At 38.7% G+C, this 21,574-nt stretch overlaps 1 protein-coding gene across 3 annotated transcripts in view; it reads left to right on the forward strand.

Moving 5' to 3' along the window:
- CNTNAP4 (contactin associated protein family member 4) overlaps window positions 1–21,574 on the forward strand; it is a 313,756-nt gene that overhangs the window by 232,591 nt on the left and 59,591 nt on the right. For all 3 annotated transcript variants that reach the window (XM_066349003.1, XM_066349002.1, XM_066349004.1), the window contains 4 exons: window positions 5,687–5,793; window positions 8,724–8,843; window positions 16,624–16,821; window positions 20,022–20,178. In XM_066349003.1, the coding sequence (XP_066205100.1) occupies window positions 5,687–5,793; window positions 8,724–8,843; window positions 16,624–16,821; window positions 20,022–20,178 (582 nt within the window). The remainder of the gene's footprint in view (window positions 1–5,686; window positions 5,794–8,723; window positions 8,844–16,623; window positions 16,822–20,021; window positions 20,179–21,574) is intronic.

A 21,574-nucleotide genomic window follows, 5' to 3' on the forward strand; every position in this document is an offset into this window, starting at 1 on the left:
CACCTTAAAGACTTCAGAAATAGCGAGCCAGTTATACAGAGGTCTTGACTAGACATTTACTTTAAAAGAGAACTTTGGGTTTACAGTAACTCTAGCTATCTTAGGAAAATAGCAGAAATCAAAGTAACTTTTACATTGTATACCTTTTAAATTTCCAAATGTATCATCCTCTTATACTCATGAGAGGACATCTATGTATGTATGTATGTATATATATATATATATATATATATATATATATATATATATATATAATGTGTGTGTGTGTGTGAGTGTATACACACACACACACACACGCACACAATCATCCCTGGGTATCTGTGAGGGAATTGGTTCCAGCGCCTCTGCAGATACGTATTTAGTATTTATTTATCTCTTTTTTTATTATTTTAAAAGTTTTATTAAAATAGGAAAAGGAGACACTGGAAAGGAATGCGGAGACAGAAAGAAGTGATTTGCAAAGTGTCGATAATATTTTCCCGGGTGTTTCAAGCAGGACTCTGGACTCGAAGTCTCTGAGAGTCTGTGAGGTGCAGTCGAAATGACAAATGAGAATAAATGCACGTATTTTAAAAGAGCATTTGTTCATGTTTGGAAACAATGAACGGAAGACATAATTATTTTTTTTAAATTGCAAAATACAAGAAAGTGTGAAGAAGTCAATAAAGTCATCTATATCTCATTACCAGCCATTCATTGTTCTGTGAACACTTCATAATTATAATTATCTCCACACACACAATAGAAGACAAAAATGCAGGATAAAAAAGCTACTATATTCCAGTAATAGTTTTTATTATTATTTATTCATTTATCACAAAAGCATGTACAATTACTTGAAAGAGCATTATATATCTGTGAGAATTTTATTCAATTCACAAGTAAGTCTTAATGATTTTAGAAATTTATGTGTTTAAAAAAACTTCATGCTCTCCCTGGATTAGCATTTAAATTTGTGTGTGTGAATGCGTGTGTGTAAAGATGATGTGTGTGTTTAAGGAGTAGGAAAATGCGTGTGGGAATGACCTAAAAAGTGTGTGTGTGTGTGTGTGTGTGTGTGTGTGGGTGGGTGGGTGGTTTGGATGTGTGTGAATGTGAGCTTGTGCATGCATGTGTGTGGGTTCATGTGTGAGAAGGTCGTGATTGCGTGGGTGTTTGTGCAAGGGTGTAAGGAGCTTTTGGATGTGTGAGTGCCTATGAGTGTGCACATATGTGTGAGTCTGTGCAGTGACTGTGTTCTAAAATTAACTTCAAGTTGATTAATATGTATTTGAATTAATCCTCACAAAAACGCTTAGAACCTGTTCTTAGTTGTATTTACTTCTCATAAATATGGACGCAGATGCTCAGAGAGGTAGACTAAGGTGGCAGGGCTGGAGGCAGGGCCCAGCTCAGCTCTGAGCGCTCGGGGTCCAGGAAAGCCGCCTGCAGTGCCCACCTGCCGTGCCATACGCCCTCCGTGCACAGGAACATTTATTGTGGTTCATATTTCATTGCTGTGTAATAAACAGAAAATTTAATTTAAACATTTCAATAAAAAACAAACAGGAACAGTAAAATATATTTAAAAATTTAACAGGAACTAAAAAACAATGTAGTTCTTTTTCACTGTAACTAACTTAAACTTACACATAATAGTGTGCATACATTTACACACAGATCACACTCACAGTCTCTCACACACACACTCGTATGCTCGCCACACACATATATATACAAAAACACCCTACCATGCGTGATCCTTATGCACACACACTCCTTGTGCACACATTTACATGCCTTCTCACACATTAGCCCATATACACACACATGCATCTCAAGTACAGTCTTTTTTGCACACAAAATCTTTACACTCATAAACTCATAAGATCCTTCCCACACTTATTACACACACACCTTCCTCATACACAGTCACCCACACACAAATACACACACATTCATCCACACACCCTCCCCCATCCTCTGTGGAATGCAGGGGAGGTGGCCCTACCCCGGGAATCTGGTGGCGGGGTGACAGGGGTGAGGACAGAACAGCAAGAGGAGCTGCCATCCTTGTCCCCGTGTCTATCTCCCCAGGTCTTGGCAGAAACCCAAGTGGGCCTGGGACAGGGTGACAGTGTGAGGGCATAAGTACTTGCTAAATTGCTCTGACCTAAAACACTTATTAAACAGAAGAACTCGGTGTAGCTTTTGACATCAACTTGTTAAGTGTATCTGCTGATTGAGGAAGGTCACTATCCCAGCCCTGACGTCACCTCCCCTTTCCCGACTGCAGTGGAGCAGAGGCTGTGGTGGGTCCCTGTCTCCAGTGACTCCTGGGCTATGGAGACTCCCAGCAGGCATGTGGGCCACCGGGTCACAGCCTCCACCATGGCAGCCTCAGCAGGCCTCCTCAGCACCTGCCTCCTCGTCTCCCCACTGCAGCCCTCAGACCTCCATCACACTGCTGCCCCAGCCCACCCGCCACTCCGTCCCTGGGCCTATGCCATCTCCCCTCCAGGCTGGTCCTTGTCCCCTCTCTGGTCCCCCACATTTTTCCCCTTTCTGAGGAGCCCCGGAAACCTGCCCTTGTTCCTTCTCCCCTGTGCTCACTTGTTGTGTTTATTCCCCTGCTGACAAGCTGGAGATCATGGTGGTATTCTACCTCCTGTGACACTGAAGGCGAGGTTTATTTACATGGAAGAGAAAGGGGTGAAGGCGTGGTTTATTTACATGGAAGAGAAAGGGGTGAAGGCGTGGTTTATTTATATGGAAGAGAAAGGGGTGAAGGCGTGGTTTATTTATATGGAAGAGAAAGGGGTGAAGGCGTGGTTTATTTACGTGGAAGAGAAAGGGGTGAAGGCGTGGTTTATTTACGTGGAAGAGAAAGGGGTGAAGGCGAGGTTTATTTACGTGGAAGAGAAAGGGGTGAAGGTGTGGTTTATTTACGTGGAAGAGAAAGGGGTGAAGGCGTGGTTTATTTACATGGAAGAGAAAGGGGTGAAGGCGTGGTTTATTTATATGGAAGAGAAAGGGGTGAAGGCGTGGTTTATTTACATGGAAGAGAAAGGGGTGAAGGCGTGGTTTATTTACATGGAAGAGAAAGGGGTGAAGGCGTGGTTTATTTACATGGAAGAGAAAGGGGTGAAGGCGTGGTTTATTTACGTGGAAGAGAAAGGGGTGAAGGCGTGGTTTATGTGGAAGAGAAAGGGGTGAAGGCGTGGTTTATTTACGTGGAAGAGAAAGGGGTGAAGGCGTGGTTTATTTACGTGGAAGAGAAAGGGGTGAAGGCGTGGTTTATTTACGTGGAAGAGAAAGGGGTGAAGACGTGGTATATTTTCGTGGAAGAGAAAGGGGTGAAGGCATGGTTTATTTATGTGGAAGAGAAAGGGGTGAAGGCGTGGTTTATTTACGTGGAAGAGAAAGGGGTGAAGGCGTGGTTTATTTACGTGGAAGAGAAAGGGGTGAAGGCGTGGTTTATTTACGTGGAAGAGAAAGGGGTGAAGGCGTGGTTTACGTGGAAGAGAAAGGGCTAAAGGTTTGGTTTATTTATGTGGAAGAGAAAGGGGGAGGGGTGGTTCTTGTTAATCTTTGAGGAAAGATATGAGATTTTAATTAAGACAGTCACCATCATCCTAGGACCCATAGATACCTAGTTATTTGGTTTTACTAAATGTGATAATGTTATAGAGATTTCTATTTCAATATCAGTAATTCCAACCATGTTTTATGTTGTATTGAGTGTTTTGAAATTTATATTAGAAAGGACAGGCAATCGGGTAAACCAAAATTGAACACATTTCTTCAGTTTTGTGAATGTTGATGAATGCATTTGTTCACGCTCACAAGCAATGCAAATAATGATAGAAATGTCTAAGGAAAAGGCTAGAGAAAATGGGTTGATGGGTAGTTTACTTTGTATTGGAATGACTACAAGTCTGACTAATAATCAAGGAAAATGGATCTCTATATTTCATTAGCAGATCAATTATCAATAGCACAGTGTTTAGCAATAATTAAAGATTCATTCTTTAGCATTTTAGGCATAGCCGCTTATGTCTGCTCCCTTTTAAAATATGGTTTGAGTTCCAGTAAAGAATAGCCTCCTCTTTCCTCTTCTGATGACCAACTAGGATTGTTACTGTTCAAATTTTAAAAAATGTTTTCCTCTGTATTGTTATTGATTTGAAATGCTTAAAATATTAAATACATAGCAAAACATTCTTTGAGTGGATTTCTGTGAATCTATAAAAATGTGAAAGTGTGTGTAAACTTAATTGGCAGGGAAAGGTGCCCATTATTTATTTTTGAAATTTTAAAAGGCAGATTGTAAAATAACATCAATGTTATGATTTATATACATATATACACACACACATATACAAAATATACCATGTATATATACATACAAACATATTTATAATGGTAATTTTTATATATTAAGATTGTACATTATATTTCTTTTCTAGTGTTTCTGAATTGTATGATTCTGTCTATTGGACATCTATTTTTTATTATCAAAAAAAATCAATAACATTAGTTTCAGTTAAAGTTGGAAAAATTTCATAAGCAAAACATAAAGTTCCTCTCCTTAGTTTTAATAAAGGAGATGGCAGAAATGCCATCATAAGTACATTTTTGGCAAGTTTTGTAGTTAATTTCTATTGTAACCTGGGGCAGATGAGAACATTTATAGCCTTGGGCACAATGTATTGCTCAGTAATTCTTTTTCACTGTGTCCTTAGCCAAAAGATATACCTTTCACTTAAAGAGTGGTTTAGGTCCAAACAACTTCATTAATGTTTATATCCTAACAACTTAGTGACTCTTTGGATAAATTATATATATATGTATTTCTTTTTATTTATAATTTAAAAAGATTAATTGAAAACAGTTGATTACTTAGCAGTTACACTTGTTTACCGTTGGGTGCGGTACAGATTTTCGAGGCTGGGATCCCATCCGACACTGCCGCTCTCAGTTTTTGCTCAGCATTGATGTCACATGCTTCTTGTTTTTTCTCAATTATGAAAAGTTCAGTGTCTCAAGGATAAGGCGTCATTAAAAGAATGTATTTGTATCTAACTTTGAAAGTGAACTACCTCAAGCTAATAATCGCACAGTATTTAACAGACGTTGAGCACGCCTGTATTTCTCTTGAGAATTTGAATAACCCGGGAGCCCTTGTGAGTTCAGCTCAGCACGCTAGAGCATCCCGACTCAGTGCTTGGAATTTGGGTCTATACCATGCACCTTCCACATTCCTGGGTGTAGACACCAAGTAAATAAACAAGTCCCTCCATCTCACTTCCTTTTCTCCTTCTTTCTTTATTTTTCTCTTCCTTTACATATTCAGTGTAGTAAATCAATATGATTAAATATTGTTTTGCGTAAGCTATTGATACTTCTGGAAACATGGAATTAGCGTTCTGTCCCTTAGGGAAATGAAAGGGCTCTGGTAGAGTAAGACACGTTGAGAATTAAGCAGCCACAACTATCCAAGAATTGTTTGGAATCTGATTAATTTATTGATCTATGGTTTAGTTCTGTGATTAAAGTGCTTTGACGACAGACTGAATAACTATTAGTCATGTTCAGTTTACTCTTTACATTACGGTTGGATTCTTCTTTCACATGACCCTGTACGAGTGACCAATATTTTATCTCTCAAAGTGAAAGTAGTGATTGTGTTTGCACCTTCTTTTAGGTGTTTGCCCAACTATTGCGAACACGGTGGTGAATGCTCCCAGTCCTGGAACACCTTTCACTGCAACTGTGCTAACACGGGGTACAGAGGAGCCACCTGCCACAACTGTAAGCTGAACCTGCTTCTTCTTGCCCTGTCAGATTTCCTTATTCCGTTTCTCTTTTCATTGCTGTGTGTATATAAGCCCACGTTTGTGCTCCTGAAATTTAGCATCCAGTTGATTTCTAGTCATCCCAGATCATTTAATTCTGATCACCGCCTTAGGAGGTGGTTGTGATTATTAGCCCTAATTTACTCACGAGGCAGCAGAGAGAGATTAATTATCTTGCCAGAGGCTTGTTCAGTAGTTGTGCCACAGCAAGGGTGTACATACTTGCAGTTATGTACCAGAGCCTGGGATCACAACCAACACTCTTTTCCTATATTGTAAACCATTCATTTGTTCTGATGAGAGGTTTGTGAGTGTTGTTAGACTTGTGCCATTTGGTTGGCCAGTTGTGTGACACACAGGATGGGGAGGCTCAAGGGCATTATTCATGGCCATCAGCCTCACCACTCTGGGTCTCTTCACTGTGTGCTCCTTTGTGCTCCAGCCAGAGTGGAGATCGGGACCCTGGGCTTGCAGTCATGGGCGGCTCTCAGAAGTCTTGTTCAGGCCTGCAGCCAGAGTCATTCCTGGGGCATCAGCTCACATATTGCTTCCTAAGTTCATACAGAACGTTTGCTGTTTCTGAAGTCACATCTCACTGTAACCAGAGGCCGAGATACTTGACCCAGGCCCCCCAACTTGTGGAGGGACAGTATATTTTAAGTTTTCATAGCCTCCATCATCACATGGTAGTAACTAACTCAAAACAAAAAACTGATTGAATATATTTTGATTGACTCATTATTTGTCTTCAATTGTTATCAATGGCTGAATTAAAATATCATATAAACCCAAACAGCTCTGAGGAAAAAGTAACATATGATAAATAAATAAGATATTTTCATGATCCTCAATTTGTTCCAATTATTAAGTTAGCAAATTAAGTTCTTGAGAAGGTGAGTCTGAATGGAGCTGAAGGTTTTTTTGTTTTTTAGGGGTATTTGTTAGTTTTTTTTTGCCAATAACCATTTTGAGAAATGCAGCCAGAATGACGAGTTATTTATTACTTATTGTTAAGCCATTACTATCTTTAACATGAGGAGAGGGAGGGGCAGGGATGAGGTCTTTTTAAAGGTTGTATTAAAAAATAATATGTTAAACAGTTAGGTTATAATATGTCAAGCAATATACATGATGCAAAAGAACTCTCTATTACGTTGTCCAATCACGTGACCCCTCCAATAGCCACCTTCACTCGGAGTTATGTGTTGGTCCTGCCAACATCTTTCAAGGAGTTTGTGAACAGAGGTACGTGCGTGTGGAGGAATGGAAATCAACCATGTTTATGTGCCCACTTCACTGCACAAAAAAGCACGTCCATGCTCTATTTTTGTCAGTGTAATATGTAATAGGACAAAATGAAACCATTGGACTGAGGAGGAGTGGAGAAGTAATTTTGCATGATTATTTGAAATTTTGTAACACTGAGCAATTCAGTTACATTAGTTTATATTGTCTAAAACCCATGAACTTAATTTTCACAAATTTAGAATAGATCTGGGAAGGACATTCAGAGGGGATGATTTATTTCTCATTTCACAGACTAAGAAGCTTGATGGAAATTATCAGTACATTTGGCCAAGTATTCAGTGGTATTGTGCATCATATACAGGTGTTAATATCGAGACTTGTCCATGGAAAATATGTAATTGTATAATGAAAAATATCCAATTATGGATCAAAACACAATGAGACCACTTGGGGACATATTGCATGTAACTATTTCTTCTGTTTGAATTTTAATTATCTTGAATTCTCATTACAGAGCATTACAGAAAGTTTCTTTTGAAAATTACTTTTTAAATTATTGATGAGGAGCTTTATAAATCATATTTGTTTTATAAAAACAAGGATTTTATCTATAGATAATTTTATGTAGGAAAGGAAAATAGTTACAAGATCATTTAAAACTTTTCTGACCCTGGCCAGTTGGTTAAATTGTTGTCCTGATATGTCAAAATCATGGGTTTGATCCCCAGTCAGGGCACATGCAAGAATCAACCAATGAATGCATAAATAAGTGGAACAACAAACTGATGTTTCTCTGTCTCTCTCTAAAATCAATAAATGAAAAATTAAAATACTTTTCTATTATATAATCATTGGCTATCAGTAGATTATTTAAGGAGATTACACTATTGTGCTGCAGATGTTAGGTTATTATGGATGTTGAAAGATTAATTTAGATGGATGTCCAAAATTACACTTACAAATGTCTTAATATTTAAAACAATCGCCTTCTCTTTTTTTGTTCTACCTAATGTAAAAATAAACTGAAATTTCATTTTGACTGGGTATTTTTATATTTCTTTAGTGATAAAAAAATAATAATGCCATAAAATACAGCCTTATTCTCCCTTTTTTCTATGTAATCTGCTTTCATCCATATCATTTTTTAAAAGTATGTTTACCTTTTCTTCTTTTAAAACTTGGTATATTTGCTGACCCATGGTAGCACAGTGAATGGAGCATCAGACTGGGATGCTGAGGTCCCTGGTTCAAAATTCCAAGGTTGCCAGCTTGAGTGTGGGCTTGTTGGCTGTGTGCGGGTTAGCTAGCTTGAGCACGGGATCGCTGGCTTGAGTGTGGGATTATCAATATGATTCCAAGGTTGCTGGTTTGAGCCCAAGGTGGTTGGCTTGAGCAAGGGGTCGCTGGCTCAGCTTGAGTCCCCTGATCAAGGCACATATGAGAAACAATCAATGAACAACTAAAATTAAGCAACTATGAGTTGATGCTTCTCATCTTTCTCCTCTCCCTGTTTCTTTGTCTCTCTCTCTCTCTAAAACCAATTTAAAAATAGTAAAACTTGGAATATTTTGTGTCCAAACTAAAATTTAAGAGATTTTTAAAATAATATTTTATTGATGATAATCCATTTTCTTACAGCTATCTATGAGCAGTCATGTGAAGCCTATAAACATAGCGGAAATACTTCAGGGTTTTATTATATAGACTCAGATGGAAGTGGTCCCCTAGAACCGTTTCTTCTATATTGCAATATGACTGGTGAGTTAATCAAGTTTTATTTAATGGTAATATTTGCATGAATGTTTTAAGCATAAAATTAAAATGAAGCAAGTACAAAGTTGACCTAATTTGCAATTTGATTAAAACGTATGTTCAGTAGAACTAATATAAATCTTTAAAAATAGTTTAAAGATGATTGAAAATGTTGTCCTTATTATTGGTATATGTGGTATGTGTATAGAACATCTACTAATAAAGGTATTTCGTTAAGTCCCAAATCAAAAAGGATCAACTTTATTCTTTGAGAGTATTGATGCATGTAAAAGCCTAGAAAAATATCTACTTTTTAAATGTAGGTAAACATGAAATTTATTCATGAATTTTTTGCTTACATATACTTAAATAGGAATTAATAGTCATGGAAATATATTTTATTTAAATTTGACATCTGTTCATAATTTTAAAAAAAAAGAAAAGAAAGTATAGGCCCTGGCTGGTGGGCTCAGTGGTGGAACGTTGGCCCAGTATGTGGAAGTCCCGGGTTTGATCCCTGGTCAGGGCACACAGGAGGAGCGGCCATCTGCTTATCTTCCCCTCCCTCTCACCCTTCTCTACTCTTCCTCTCTTGCAGCCAGTGGCTCAGTTGTTTCAGGCATAGGCCCCAGGTGCCGAGAATAGCTCAGTTGATTTAAGCAACAACGTCAGATGGGGAGTTGCCGGGTGGATCCCAGTCGAGTGCATGCGGAAGTCTGTCTCTCTATCTCCTCTCTGCTCACTTAAAAAAAATCAACACAGTACCAACAGAAGGAAATGTTCTTCATTTGTTAAAGAGTACCCACAAACCCCACAGCAAGTAACACAGTTTATGGTGAAATACCAAACGCTTTACCCTATTTCCAGCACTCACACAAGGATGCCCTGCTATCACCACTCTGTTCTCCATTGTATTGGAGGTCCCAGTCAGTGCAGTAGCACAAGAGACATAAATGAAAGGTACCAGTGCTGGAAACGAAGAGTGGCATTTCTCATTATTTGTAGATGACCAGGTTATATATTAAGAATATTCTAAATAATCTACAGATAAAAAAACCCTAAAATTTAGGATGATTACTGGGTCAGTTCTTTAAAAAATTAATTGATTTCTGCATATCATCAATAAACAATTAGAAAATGAAATTTTAGATTCTGTTTTTAATAGGATTAAAAGTCTCAAATACATGGTAATAAATCTAATGAAAGATGTGCAAGGTTTCTATTTAGATAAGTATAAAATGATCTTGAGATAAAATAAAATCCTAAGTAAATTGAGAAATCTAGATAACATTTTCATTGATTAGGAAGCTCAACATGGTATAAATACCAGTTTTCCTAAGTAGTCATTGGTTCAGAGCAAACCTAAATTAAAATTCCAGCTGGCTGTTTTTTTGCTGGTCAGTGTAATTGTTTAGGTGAATACAAGCAAGTAATTTTTAAAATTTATCAGCAGATTTGAAGGAACAGGAAGAATTAAATTAATCTTGGAGAATAAAGTTGCAGGAGTCAACTCTGCCGGAAGTACAGAGGTTATACTGCTCGACTAAGTACAGCAGTGTGTGATTGGCACAAGGATAACAGACCAATGAAACAGAGTAGAAGGGATTGAGATTCCTTTATAACCAGTGGTGCTGGGAAACCTGTATATAAATGTGAAAAGGTATCCTGACTCCTTTGTCATGAAACACAAAGAAATGGATTCCAGATGATGTGTGCTGTCCAATGCAGTAGTCATTAGTAAAGAAGTGCCTATTTAGATTCAAATTTAATTAAAAGTTATAAAACTAAGTGAATTAAAATACATTTTACCAATTTAAGTTAATTTGTTAAAATAAGATTGTATTAAATGTCAATTCCTCAGTCTCCCTGGCCACACTTTAACTGCTCAATAATTACCTATGACATCCATCACTTCAGAAAGTCTACATTGGACGGTGCTGTGTGTCAGGAAGTCAGAGTTTTATGGAGCAAGACAGAAAACTGAAATGTTAAATTGAAGGTGTTGGAGAGGTGGGTTTTCTACTTAAAATCAGGCAATGAATATCCAGGGAAAGAGCCTTTCAGGCAGTGGAAATAGCACTGACTAAATTCTGAGAGGGGTGATCTTACCAGATGTGTTCAGGGACCCGCAACAAGTCCAGAGGCCTGGAGTATGGCGAGTAGTCAAGGAGGAATAGGAGAGTCAAGTAGGGCAGGGGCAGGAGGGAAGACTCATGGGATTTATACAATAATTTTATAAGGTCTCTGAATGAGATGAGATGAGATGAGATGAGATGAGATGAGAGAAGACATTGGAGAGTTTTAAGCAATGGTGGATGTAATTGTTTTCCTTGAATAGGATCATAACTGCTCCTGTGTTGGGAAATGCCCATTTAGGAGCAGGGATAGAAAGAAATTAGGATACCATACATATATCATACACACACACACACACACACACACACACACACACCACAGTCTGAAATATATATAGGTGTGGGCAAAAGTAGGTTTATAACTGTTAGTATGTGAAACACAGATTTTATTGTATATTTATTAATTATTTTACATACAAACAGCTATAAACTGACTTTTGACATACCCCTGTAAATATATATATTTATGTGTATATATGTCAATATATCAATATATCTCTATCTGTATCTATCCATCTATCTATCTATCTATCTATCTATCTATCTATCTATCTATCTATCTATCTATAGAGATAGGAAACCTGTTTGGATACCAGTTCAAGAAATGTAGATGTGCAGGCGAGAGCAGTCGATGGTGGTTTGTACTGGGTAATAAATAGCAGTGTAGATGATTGTCTGTGAATACAATCTGTGAATAGGTGTGAAGTGTTAGAAAACATAAGGAGCCAAAACTGACACCACATTTTTGTCTTGGGCAGCTGGAGTAGTTGAGTTGCCATTGAGTGTCAGAACAGGTTTAAGGGGGAAGGTCAGGAGCTCAGCTGTACACAGCTTGAGTTTGAGATGTCTGTGACACACTCAGATGAGATCCTGAGAAGGCACCTGATTATGGGAGCCACAGTTCCTTCGTATTCATGTGTGGTTCTAAAAACTGCGGACGGAGGTCAAACCAGAAATTGGCGGAAATTACTACAGAATGTGTCTAGAGATTGTCTTCACATAATGCAGTCAGGTGGCTTTTACTTGCTCTAATATCCATTGAGGACACTGACTGTCTCGGCCCATTCTGGCTACTGTAACAAATACCAGACTGCGTAGCTTATGAACAATAGACATTTATTTCTTACAGTTTTGGAGACAGTAGAGTCCAAGGTCTTGGGGACAGAATAGTCAGGTGAGAGTCCTCCTCCAGTCCTTCACTTCTACTTCTGACCTCATATGTATTCAAATACTTTTAACCGTTACAGCCTAAACAATACAGAGTAAACCTCTGTTGGATGGACATTTTCCTAAGTGATGTTAACAATTGAAAATTGTTTCCAAACAGAGTATTCTAAATGTAATTTAAAGATTATTAGTCAGGATAATATGAATCCAAGTGTCTGTCACTACGGAAATGTTGACGACCTTTTGCACCACAAAAGCTACTGCCTTTTCAGTAATGAAATGGCTCTATATTCAAGAAGTTCCTCATTATTAAACATTGCAGAAGATGATTGTTTCAGTGGGGGAAATGATGAGAGCTAGAGCAGTGGCTTTCAGACTTCTGTGGAAATGATCATTTGGTGGCGTCAGGACATCCTTCCCTACTGCATAGTTACTCAGTCTGGCTGAGTTGGTATGTTTAGGGACCAAGGTCTGGGTCTCTACTCCATTAACAAGCTCCCCTCCAGATCCTGAAATACGGGGTCCCTGAGATCATTCAGTGAGAAGACAGGAAGGTACAGGATTTACAATAAGATTCTTTTTACTTCAGGGACTTCAGTCATAAAGGCCTTCATTTAATAGATCTGAGAGTTAATAACTGTCATTATTCAAATGCAGCCTTGCTTACATCGTTTTGCTCCAGAATGTTCTTTCCTTCCCTCTCGCCGGCTTTCCGGGACGCAGCACGTCCTACCTGCTGTTGCAGCGCGTGGCGCCTCCGTCAGCCTCAGCTAGTCAGCGGGAAGGAGCGCGGTGCCACGGTGCTGCTTACACAGCGTGTTTTCTCCCTCGCCACTGCTACCACGCTGAAAAGTAGCAGTCAGCCCAAGATAAATCAAGTTCTTAATTATTCAGCTGCTTTACATACAATTTATGTTATTGGAGATCTCCTCAGGGAGAGACATGAGTAGACCCAAACTGTCTTTCAGGATTTTTTTTTCAGTGTATTTATTAAAGTTAATAGATTTTCTGCCTATTTCAGTTCTTGTCTTCCTCGTCTCTCTGTGTCTTCTTATCTGAACAGCTCTGTTTGCAATAATAAAGGATAATTTAAAAAATAAAATTATGATTCTTACACAGACATAAAAACAAAGGCTAAAAGATACATTTTAAAGATTTTGTCTAACACAGTGAGGAAACTGGTCAGATGTCACAGCCAGTTCAAAGGAGACTCCAAAGAGCAGACACACACACACGCATGCGCGTGCAAACACACATCAGGAATGTTGAAATGAATACGCAAGTGGAGACAAAACTGGCCTCTTCCAAAGTGGAGGAGGGAGGTCAGTCAGATCTCCACCAGGTAGCATTTCCTTGTTCGTAGACAAGAATTACACATTGCAGGGAACTTGCTTTCTCTGAAAAAAGTCTGGAAGCCTTGGGTTAAAGGATGATTAAATGTTAATATACCTTGGAAGTTAGAGATACTGAATTTCTCTGGAGAGATTTAAAGGCTTATCTCCCGAGCAGCATTCGCTTGCATTTCAACAGTGATAAAAACAGAAGGACCTGTGCCCCCTCTCCTTTCTCACTCTATGGAGGGGAGAGGAGGTGCCAGCCATCCTCTCCAAGCTCTGCGTCTCATAATCTGGGGCTCCTCCCCTGTGCTGCAGCCCAGCACATGGAGGGGCGATGGCTCTCATTGTATGGGCCCATGGAAAATTGGACTATCGGGCATGGAGGCTGCTGAGACTCTGAGCAAGAGGTCCCTGATCCAGAGGTCTCCTGTGTCTCTACCCATAGGAGGATAGATAATAGAGATAAGATACATTTGTATATGGGGTGGGATAACTTGCAAGTAGGGTAACATCCCATACCCTTCACAACTTCAGACTTAACATTATTTTGCAATTCTCAGTTTATCTACAGTTTAGATTTATGAAACAGCTAAAAGGCAATGAATGTCTCAGAGCCACCATAGAATCAGAATCAGATCGCCTGGAAGGTTGTATTATAGTCTGGACCACGCATTGTTTTTATTCATTTGTCTGTTCCCTCATTTCTTGAGTGCCTTCCTCTGCACGTTGTGCCAAGCCTCATGCACTAGAGCTAGTGTGGTTAGCAAATCAGAAACTATCATTCCTCTCTTAGCGCTCACAGATGAGTGGAAAAGGCCAGCAAAATAAGTCACAAAGTACTAAATTTGCAAATTGTGAGGTCTGCGTCTTTTACAGCTATAGTTTCTAAGTAGGTGTTTTTGGAAGCATCGGATAGCAGACTCATGTCTGAAAGAGCAGTAAGGAGGGTGCAAATGAATTCTGGGAGATTCCCCTCTTAGTGAAGAACGCGAGATGAGTGTAGGTGCTGGGCTCCCAGTTCCATTGCTCGGAATCCCTTGTGAAGATTTCATCGTCTCTGCCTTGCCCTGGAAATTTAGACTATCTAACAAGCGCGGCATCTGGTGAACTTCCTACTTTGTAGCACTTTTTATTAGAAAATAAAATCTCTTACAGGAACGAGCATAATGTTGAAATTTTAGGACTTCACAAGGAAACATTGATACGCGCTGCCCTTTAACGGTTGTCGTGCACGGTGGCCTTGAATCTCTTGCGGCAACTTGAAAAGACCTTTCGAATCCTGTGTTAATTATGACCCAGTGGATGCTAAACTAGAGGGAAGTCCTTCTCGGTGTGACCCAGAAGGTGCAGAGACAAAGGTTTCAGGCAGGTTTATTGTCCTGCTCCTTTGGCAGCTGCTCAGCCAGAGCCGAGCTTCTTCGGGCGTCCCTTTGATTTACCACAGCACAAGATGAATCGTTTTTGCCGAACGATAAAAGCAGAGTCCAGCAGAGGCGAGGCTAACAGACTTGCCTCGTTAATAACCTTAAACTTCTAACAGCCGAGGTTGAGTTGGCCAAAATTATGGAACTTCAGACCTACTCTGTTGGTTACTATATTCTGTGACCATATTTTCCAACTTTGGAAAAGGAAGCTCAGACTCCCCCCGACTTTCTTCAGGGCACAGATCCATGCCACGTCCACCACTCAGCTCTCCTGAAGGTTTCTGCACTGTGCTGCTATCTGGCCATCCATAATTGATTTCATTAGCTTGTATATCATGCCCTTACTGATAACGCTCTATCGTAAGCTGAAATGCAAGGCAGAAATAAAACAGCTTTTGTTTCAGAGAAGAACCATGATCCACACGTAGAAGGCACAAGGCTGTCCAATGTGTGTTCTATCTCTTTTATTTAGCAGGTCTGTCTGTTCAAACTTCTGATGACTAGGAGAGGGCTGGGAGAGAAATTTCTCAAAGTATACCTCTTTATTTTGGTTTGCTTGTTGAACCATGTGAATATAGTAGCTAAAAAGAAAAGGGGGCAGTGAATTCTACCTAATGTTTTTCCCCTAATTTGGAATATTTCTCTGAAGTACAGAGAGTTATGTGACTTAACAGCACATATATACCAGGGTTTTGACAATTTCCAATCTGTTTTTTACCTATTAAACCAGAGAACTTTTCATTAATCTGTTCTTGAGCCTGTATATATTACAGTAAAGATAATAAAAGCCTTGCTGGAAAAGTTGAAGAACAGATACATTATGCCTATATTCTGTTCTATACAATGTAGGATTTTTATTTCATCTAAATACTTCTGATAATCAAGATGAAGGAAATGGTCGCAGATATTTCTAGGTGTTGATAGTGATGGCGCTAGTATGTTTGGTGTCAGTTGAGTGGCTGGTGCTGAGTCAGTTGTATCCAGTTGAAACAAGTAACTTCCTGGTGTATTGTATAATGATGCAGATCATGTGATACCAAAATGAATATTTCAAATTTGATTTAAAAAAGAAATAGATGTATACTCATAATTGAATATTGTCTTAAGAGAGATATAAATAAGCAATAAAAATTTGACTCCTTTTGAAGGTAATATGATGATTTTTAAGACTATAAAAGTCATTGCTTACATTACACAATTCAAAATATTTTACAAAATTTTGAGATGCGCTTTTTTTCACATTGTAATGTCTCTGAATTTAGGGTATATCAATACTCCACAGTGTTTTACAATTATAATAGGAAGTAATTTTTTTTCCCTGAAGGAAAGTAAAATAATGATGCATCTTTAAAAAGTAGCGTACCAGATTTGATGAAATGAAATATACCACACAAATTTAATAATCATTTTTCATAGTATTTTTCACCATAAATATTGTCTGGCAAAATTATATGAAAAAGTAAAATAAAACCACTGCAAATGCATGGCAGTTGTATAAATTTCAGGGAATAGAACCACTTTACTATAATTCAAGAAAACATATACATATATATTTTTTATTAAATTTTAAGAGTCCATTTGTGTTGATTCTACCTCTCAGAGAGGTTTATGACTAGAAAAAATTTGACTCAGATGAAAGGTGATTTTGATTTTCTTTATTTATTTTAACTTTTGCAGACTAGTGATGGTCTCCTCTCTTTCTTCCCCCATTTCTGCATCCAAGAAACTGCATGGACCATCATCCAGCACAATGGCTCTGAGTTCACCAGAGTGAGAAACACTCATCCGGAGAGCCCATACTCTGGGTTTTTCGAGTACGTGGCCAGCCTAGAGCAACTCCAGGCCACAATTAACCGCGCGGAGCACTGTGAACAGGAGCTGACCTACTACTGCAAGAAGTCACGGCTTATAAATAAGCAAGGTGCGTAAACTAAGGCCTCTGTCCCCTGCGCACACGGCACAGCACACTTCACTTAACCAGCTCCCGAGGCTGTAATTCTGCCCAGGCTGTGGCATGTAACTGCTGAGGGTGTGGCTCCCGGTGTATTCAGCAAACATGTCACAGTCTGAAAGTCGCCGAGGTGCGATTGCCTGAAGAAAAGAACAAGGTCAATTTACAGTGAGCTTTGTTCAAAGCCTTGATTGCCTTTGGAGTCCCTTCCTGGCCGTAATCCGATGACTGCACAGAAAGGGGCTTTGCTCTGATACTCAGTGGATTCCCCGTGTTTACCCTTATAAAGGGCAAGTGACACATGAGGTTAGTTTTATTGTGGAAAAGAGCTAATAAAAATATAACTCAGGACTGAAACTCACTATTCTGTGTGCCTCGTGTTCATGGATTGCTGACAGCGAGCCTCTGGGCATAATTGAACATTAAAATAGGCTGCTGGAAACCCAGTGTATTTAGTAGCTCAAGTAGGAATCAGAAAAGCACCTTAACTCTTCCTTGTCTTCTCCTTTTACTAGCCGGTCCACTCCTCAATTCCATGTTTGGTTTTGTGTTTTCTCCCTTTAGAACATCTCACTCTGTGAGAACCTCACAGGTCCTACCGGTTCGGCCTTACTCTAGTTCTTCATGGCCTAATTCAGTTGAAGTGACTTCAACTGGTCTCCCAGCCTGCACCTTCCCATTCCTCTAACCATCCAATGTATAGTCCCCATGTCTAATCTCTATGAAAAAATAAGAAAAGGAAGCCTTAAGAAACACTGCCCTCGACACGGCACTTTTCTGTTTAAGAAGCATCAGCGCCTTCCTGCCTCCGGTTTGTCCAATGCCTACTCCTGTCTGGGCACCAGAACTGAGAGTCTGGGCCCGCCTGCTTATGCAGAACTTCACGCCACCCCCAACTCTGTTTTCTAGCAGAAATATTCTAGCCAGTGAGTTTTTCTTTAGAAATTAGAGAAGATTCTAAGACGTCCACACACTGAAGCCACCTTTGTTGATGTTCACTCCTATTTGTGGTGGTTAGAGAGGTTGGAGTGCCAGGTAGAATGACAAGAATTTTAGAAGCAGTGTGTGTCGTATGTGATTATCGTATGTCACATGGATCATGCCAAAAAATACGGAGCTCTTGGTATGACATTTGAACTTTTCGTTTTCAATTAAGCATCTCTTCTATTCACTGTCCACCCACTTAATACGACCAGGCTTTCTTTCCTGTGCCTGAGTTCCAACCTCCTCCTCCCTCTTTCTCTGTTTTAGAACTCTTATTTGGTCTTTTACCCCATCTTGCTAGTCTCTGATGAAATCTCATGCCCCAGAAACCTCAGCCGGATCTAGGACTCACTCCCAGATAATTGTGGTGCAAGAGTCCAGGGCGTGGAGGTGGGGAGAGAGCTGAGTTCGAGTGGCAGGGCTCTCACTGATTAGGTATAGAACTTGGCAGAGGAATCTTTCTTTCTCTTTTTTTTTCTCTTCTCTGAAATGTGGCCAGTAGTACTGAAATTTCACAGGGGCATGGTGATGATTGGGCACACAACACATACATCGTGCATGAAGTGAGTTCCTCTCATCCCCAGCTCTCCAGTACTTCATAGTGATAGTTAACATGCCGGTCTAATGTGCAAATGACTGTTCCTTCTTGATAAATATTGGTCTTGGAATCTAAAATATAGATAAGCAAATATGGAATATATATTCTAAGAGAAGAATGAGAACCACACTTAGAAATGATGATTTATTTTCTCTTTAATCTATGAACACATAATGTCCTAAGCAGTATGTTGAAATGTATCTGGTGAATGTTAAATGTAGGTTTTACCTTCTGTTTATGAATTAATTATGCAATTAAATAAATGAAGATTCTTGATAGTAATGTCTTTATGCATAACACAAGCTTTTGGTAACTCCTTTGTTTTTTTGGCATGGCTGACCTCAATAGTAATGCTGGCAGAAAGGTCGCCACATCAGTAGAAGTCCTGCGTAACCAGGAGTTATAATGAGCATTGGCATTTGTAAGTAAAGAAGAAATTAGTAAAAGTCCCAGATTTTCAGTGAGGCTGATGATAACTTAAAAGAGTTTGAAAGTCAACAGAGCCCGGGCTGAGTAGCTCAGTTGGCTGGACTGTTGTCCTGATACAGTAAGGTTGTAGGTTTGATCCCGTCAGGGCACATACAAGAATCAACTGATGAATGCATAGATAAGTGGAACAACAAATTGATGTATCTCTCTCTCTGTTCTTCCCCCTTCTTCTCTTTCTAAAATCAATTTAAAAAGTCAACAGGAAAATGATCAAGCACCTTGAATGGCTGACTGATCTGATGTCACACTCTTCTCATGCTCTGATTCTCCTATGATGCTCTGATTCTCCTATGATGAACACCCCCCTTCTTTTCTTAACGAGACATCACCCACATGCCTTACCTCCTTTCCTCAGAATCCTAACAGTTCTATTCCTTGCTCTAGTTTCTTGACAGCATGTTTAGTTTTAACTCTGAGAAGGAATTGGTAGCTGGGCATTCATCAAAGAAGGAAACACATTTGGCTAAAGAAAACTTTGGTTTTGAATGTAATATTTGTTTCAGGTGTTAAGATTTTGCAATGTTATTCAATAGTCTCCAAATAAATAGGTCATTAAATGAAAGGAAAAGTACAGACTTCCAAATAAATCTTAAATCATGACAAAGAAATGCCATCCCATATCTGATATTTAATAAACAGCTACTATATTTTAGCCAATACATATATTGAGATAAACCATTGACTCTACATATCATTCTATTCTATATCAAATCAGTTTTATTTCTGATCTGTTAATTTCTCTGGTTTATATTTTTATGCCAGCTTTTTTCAAAAATCATTTTCAAAGAAATTACATATGTGAACTACTCTCAATACATTTTTACTATCATACCTGAATTAAATAGGTATTGCTGGTGTCTTTTCTACCCAAATAAAAATATAGCAATCATTTAAGTTTAAATAATTAAATATTTTTTTAAAAGAAAACTTTCATTAGGAAATTCCATCAGTTACAATGTTTTGACTGTCACTACATGAAATCAATCTTTTTCTTTCTCCTTTTATTCTTTTTCATGACTTGGGAAGGAAAGGAATTTCACTGGGATGGAAGGCAGTGGGGTGTAAAACAGATGTCACATTTCTTGCATTTGTTTTTCAGATGGAACCCCTCTGAGCTGGTGGGTTGGAAGAACCAATGAAACACAAACGTACTGGGGAGGTTCTTTGCCTGATCCTCAGAAATGTGCTTGTGGACTGGAGGGGAGCTGCATTGATTCTCAGTATTACTGCAACTGTGATGCCGACCGGAATGAATGGTGATTTCCATAGGACTTTATTTTGCAAAATAAAGTGTGTGTGTGTGCGTGTGTGTGTGTGTGTGTGTGTGTGTGTGTAATAACAATTATTATCATTATTCCATTGATTGGAGAGAGAAAGAGGAAGGGAGAATGAAAGAGGGGCAGGGAAGGGAAAGAGAGAGAGAGAAGCATCAACTGGTGGTTCTACTCAGTTGTTCCATTTAGTTGTGACTCATTGATTGCTTCTCATAGGTGCCTGACTGGGGCTCAAACCCATGACCTCTGGCACACCAGATTGATGCTTTATCCACTGAGCCACCCAGCCAGGAAAGTTTATGTTTTTAAATGGATCACTCAAAATATGTAGAGCAATGTAGAGACTGAATAAGTTAGTACAGTGAAGAAATTAGATGAAGGTATGTTTGATGAAACATGTTACAATCAGTTTAAATTCTAAATGTTAAGATCAGTGTCTTTTTATTTCAATTTTTTTTTTGTAATAGACTGTTTAGTCATGTACATTTTATTCTTGTAATATGATAAAAGAGGCATCTGTTTCATGTTTCCTCTTCATTGTAAGTCAGTTATCATTCTCTTTGAAATTAAGTGCAATTAAGCATTCTGTTATTCTCAAAATATATTTTAGAGCCAGTAATTACTAATGCACATTTCCTCAAGCTACCTCTAAAACTGTTAAAAATGTAAGCTTAAATTTTCCACAATTATGTGAACATGTAGTTTTTTTTTATTTGTTTAAAGCAGTGGTCCTCAACCCCCGGCCCGCGGACTGGTCCCAGTCCGTGGGCCATTTGGTACCGGTCCAGAGAGAAAGAATAAATAACTTACATTATTTCCGTTTTATTTATATTTAAGTCTGAACAATGTTTTATTTAAAAAATGACCAGATTCCCTCTGTTACATCCGTCTAAGACTCACTCTTGACGCTTGTCTCGGTCACATGATACATTTATCCTTCCCACCCTAAAGGCTGGTCCGTGAAAATATTTTCTGACATTAAACTGGTCCGTGGCCCAAAAAAGGTTGGGGACCACTGGTTTAAAGGACAAACCATGCCACAAAGAATTAATGTTCTGTTGTTTGTCATAGTTTGAAAGATGAAATCTGTAACATTTTGAGGATTTGAAAATTGAACTTACAATATTCTCTAAATAGGAGAAAAATCTTAAATAGGTATTTTCCTTTGAAAACTTAAAAATACACCTATATTTTTTATTAGCGTTGGAGTGGTACATTGATTTTATTTGTGAAGTGAAAATGTTCTTTAATTTCCATATTCATGTTTCAAAATACCATGTGTGTGTTACATTTCTGTGTACCTGGGTCTGCACATAAGATTTATATTTTAAAATATTAATAGTCAATCTGGCTGTAAATATGATTGATTTGGTGACAG

The sequence above is a fragment of the Saccopteryx leptura genome, chromosome 9 (genome assembly GCF_036850995.1).
Source record: "Saccopteryx leptura isolate mSacLep1 chromosome 9, mSacLep1_pri_phased_curated, whole genome shotgun sequence".
Taxonomy (NCBI): Eukaryota; Metazoa; Chordata; class Mammalia; order Chiroptera; family Emballonuridae; genus Saccopteryx; species Saccopteryx leptura.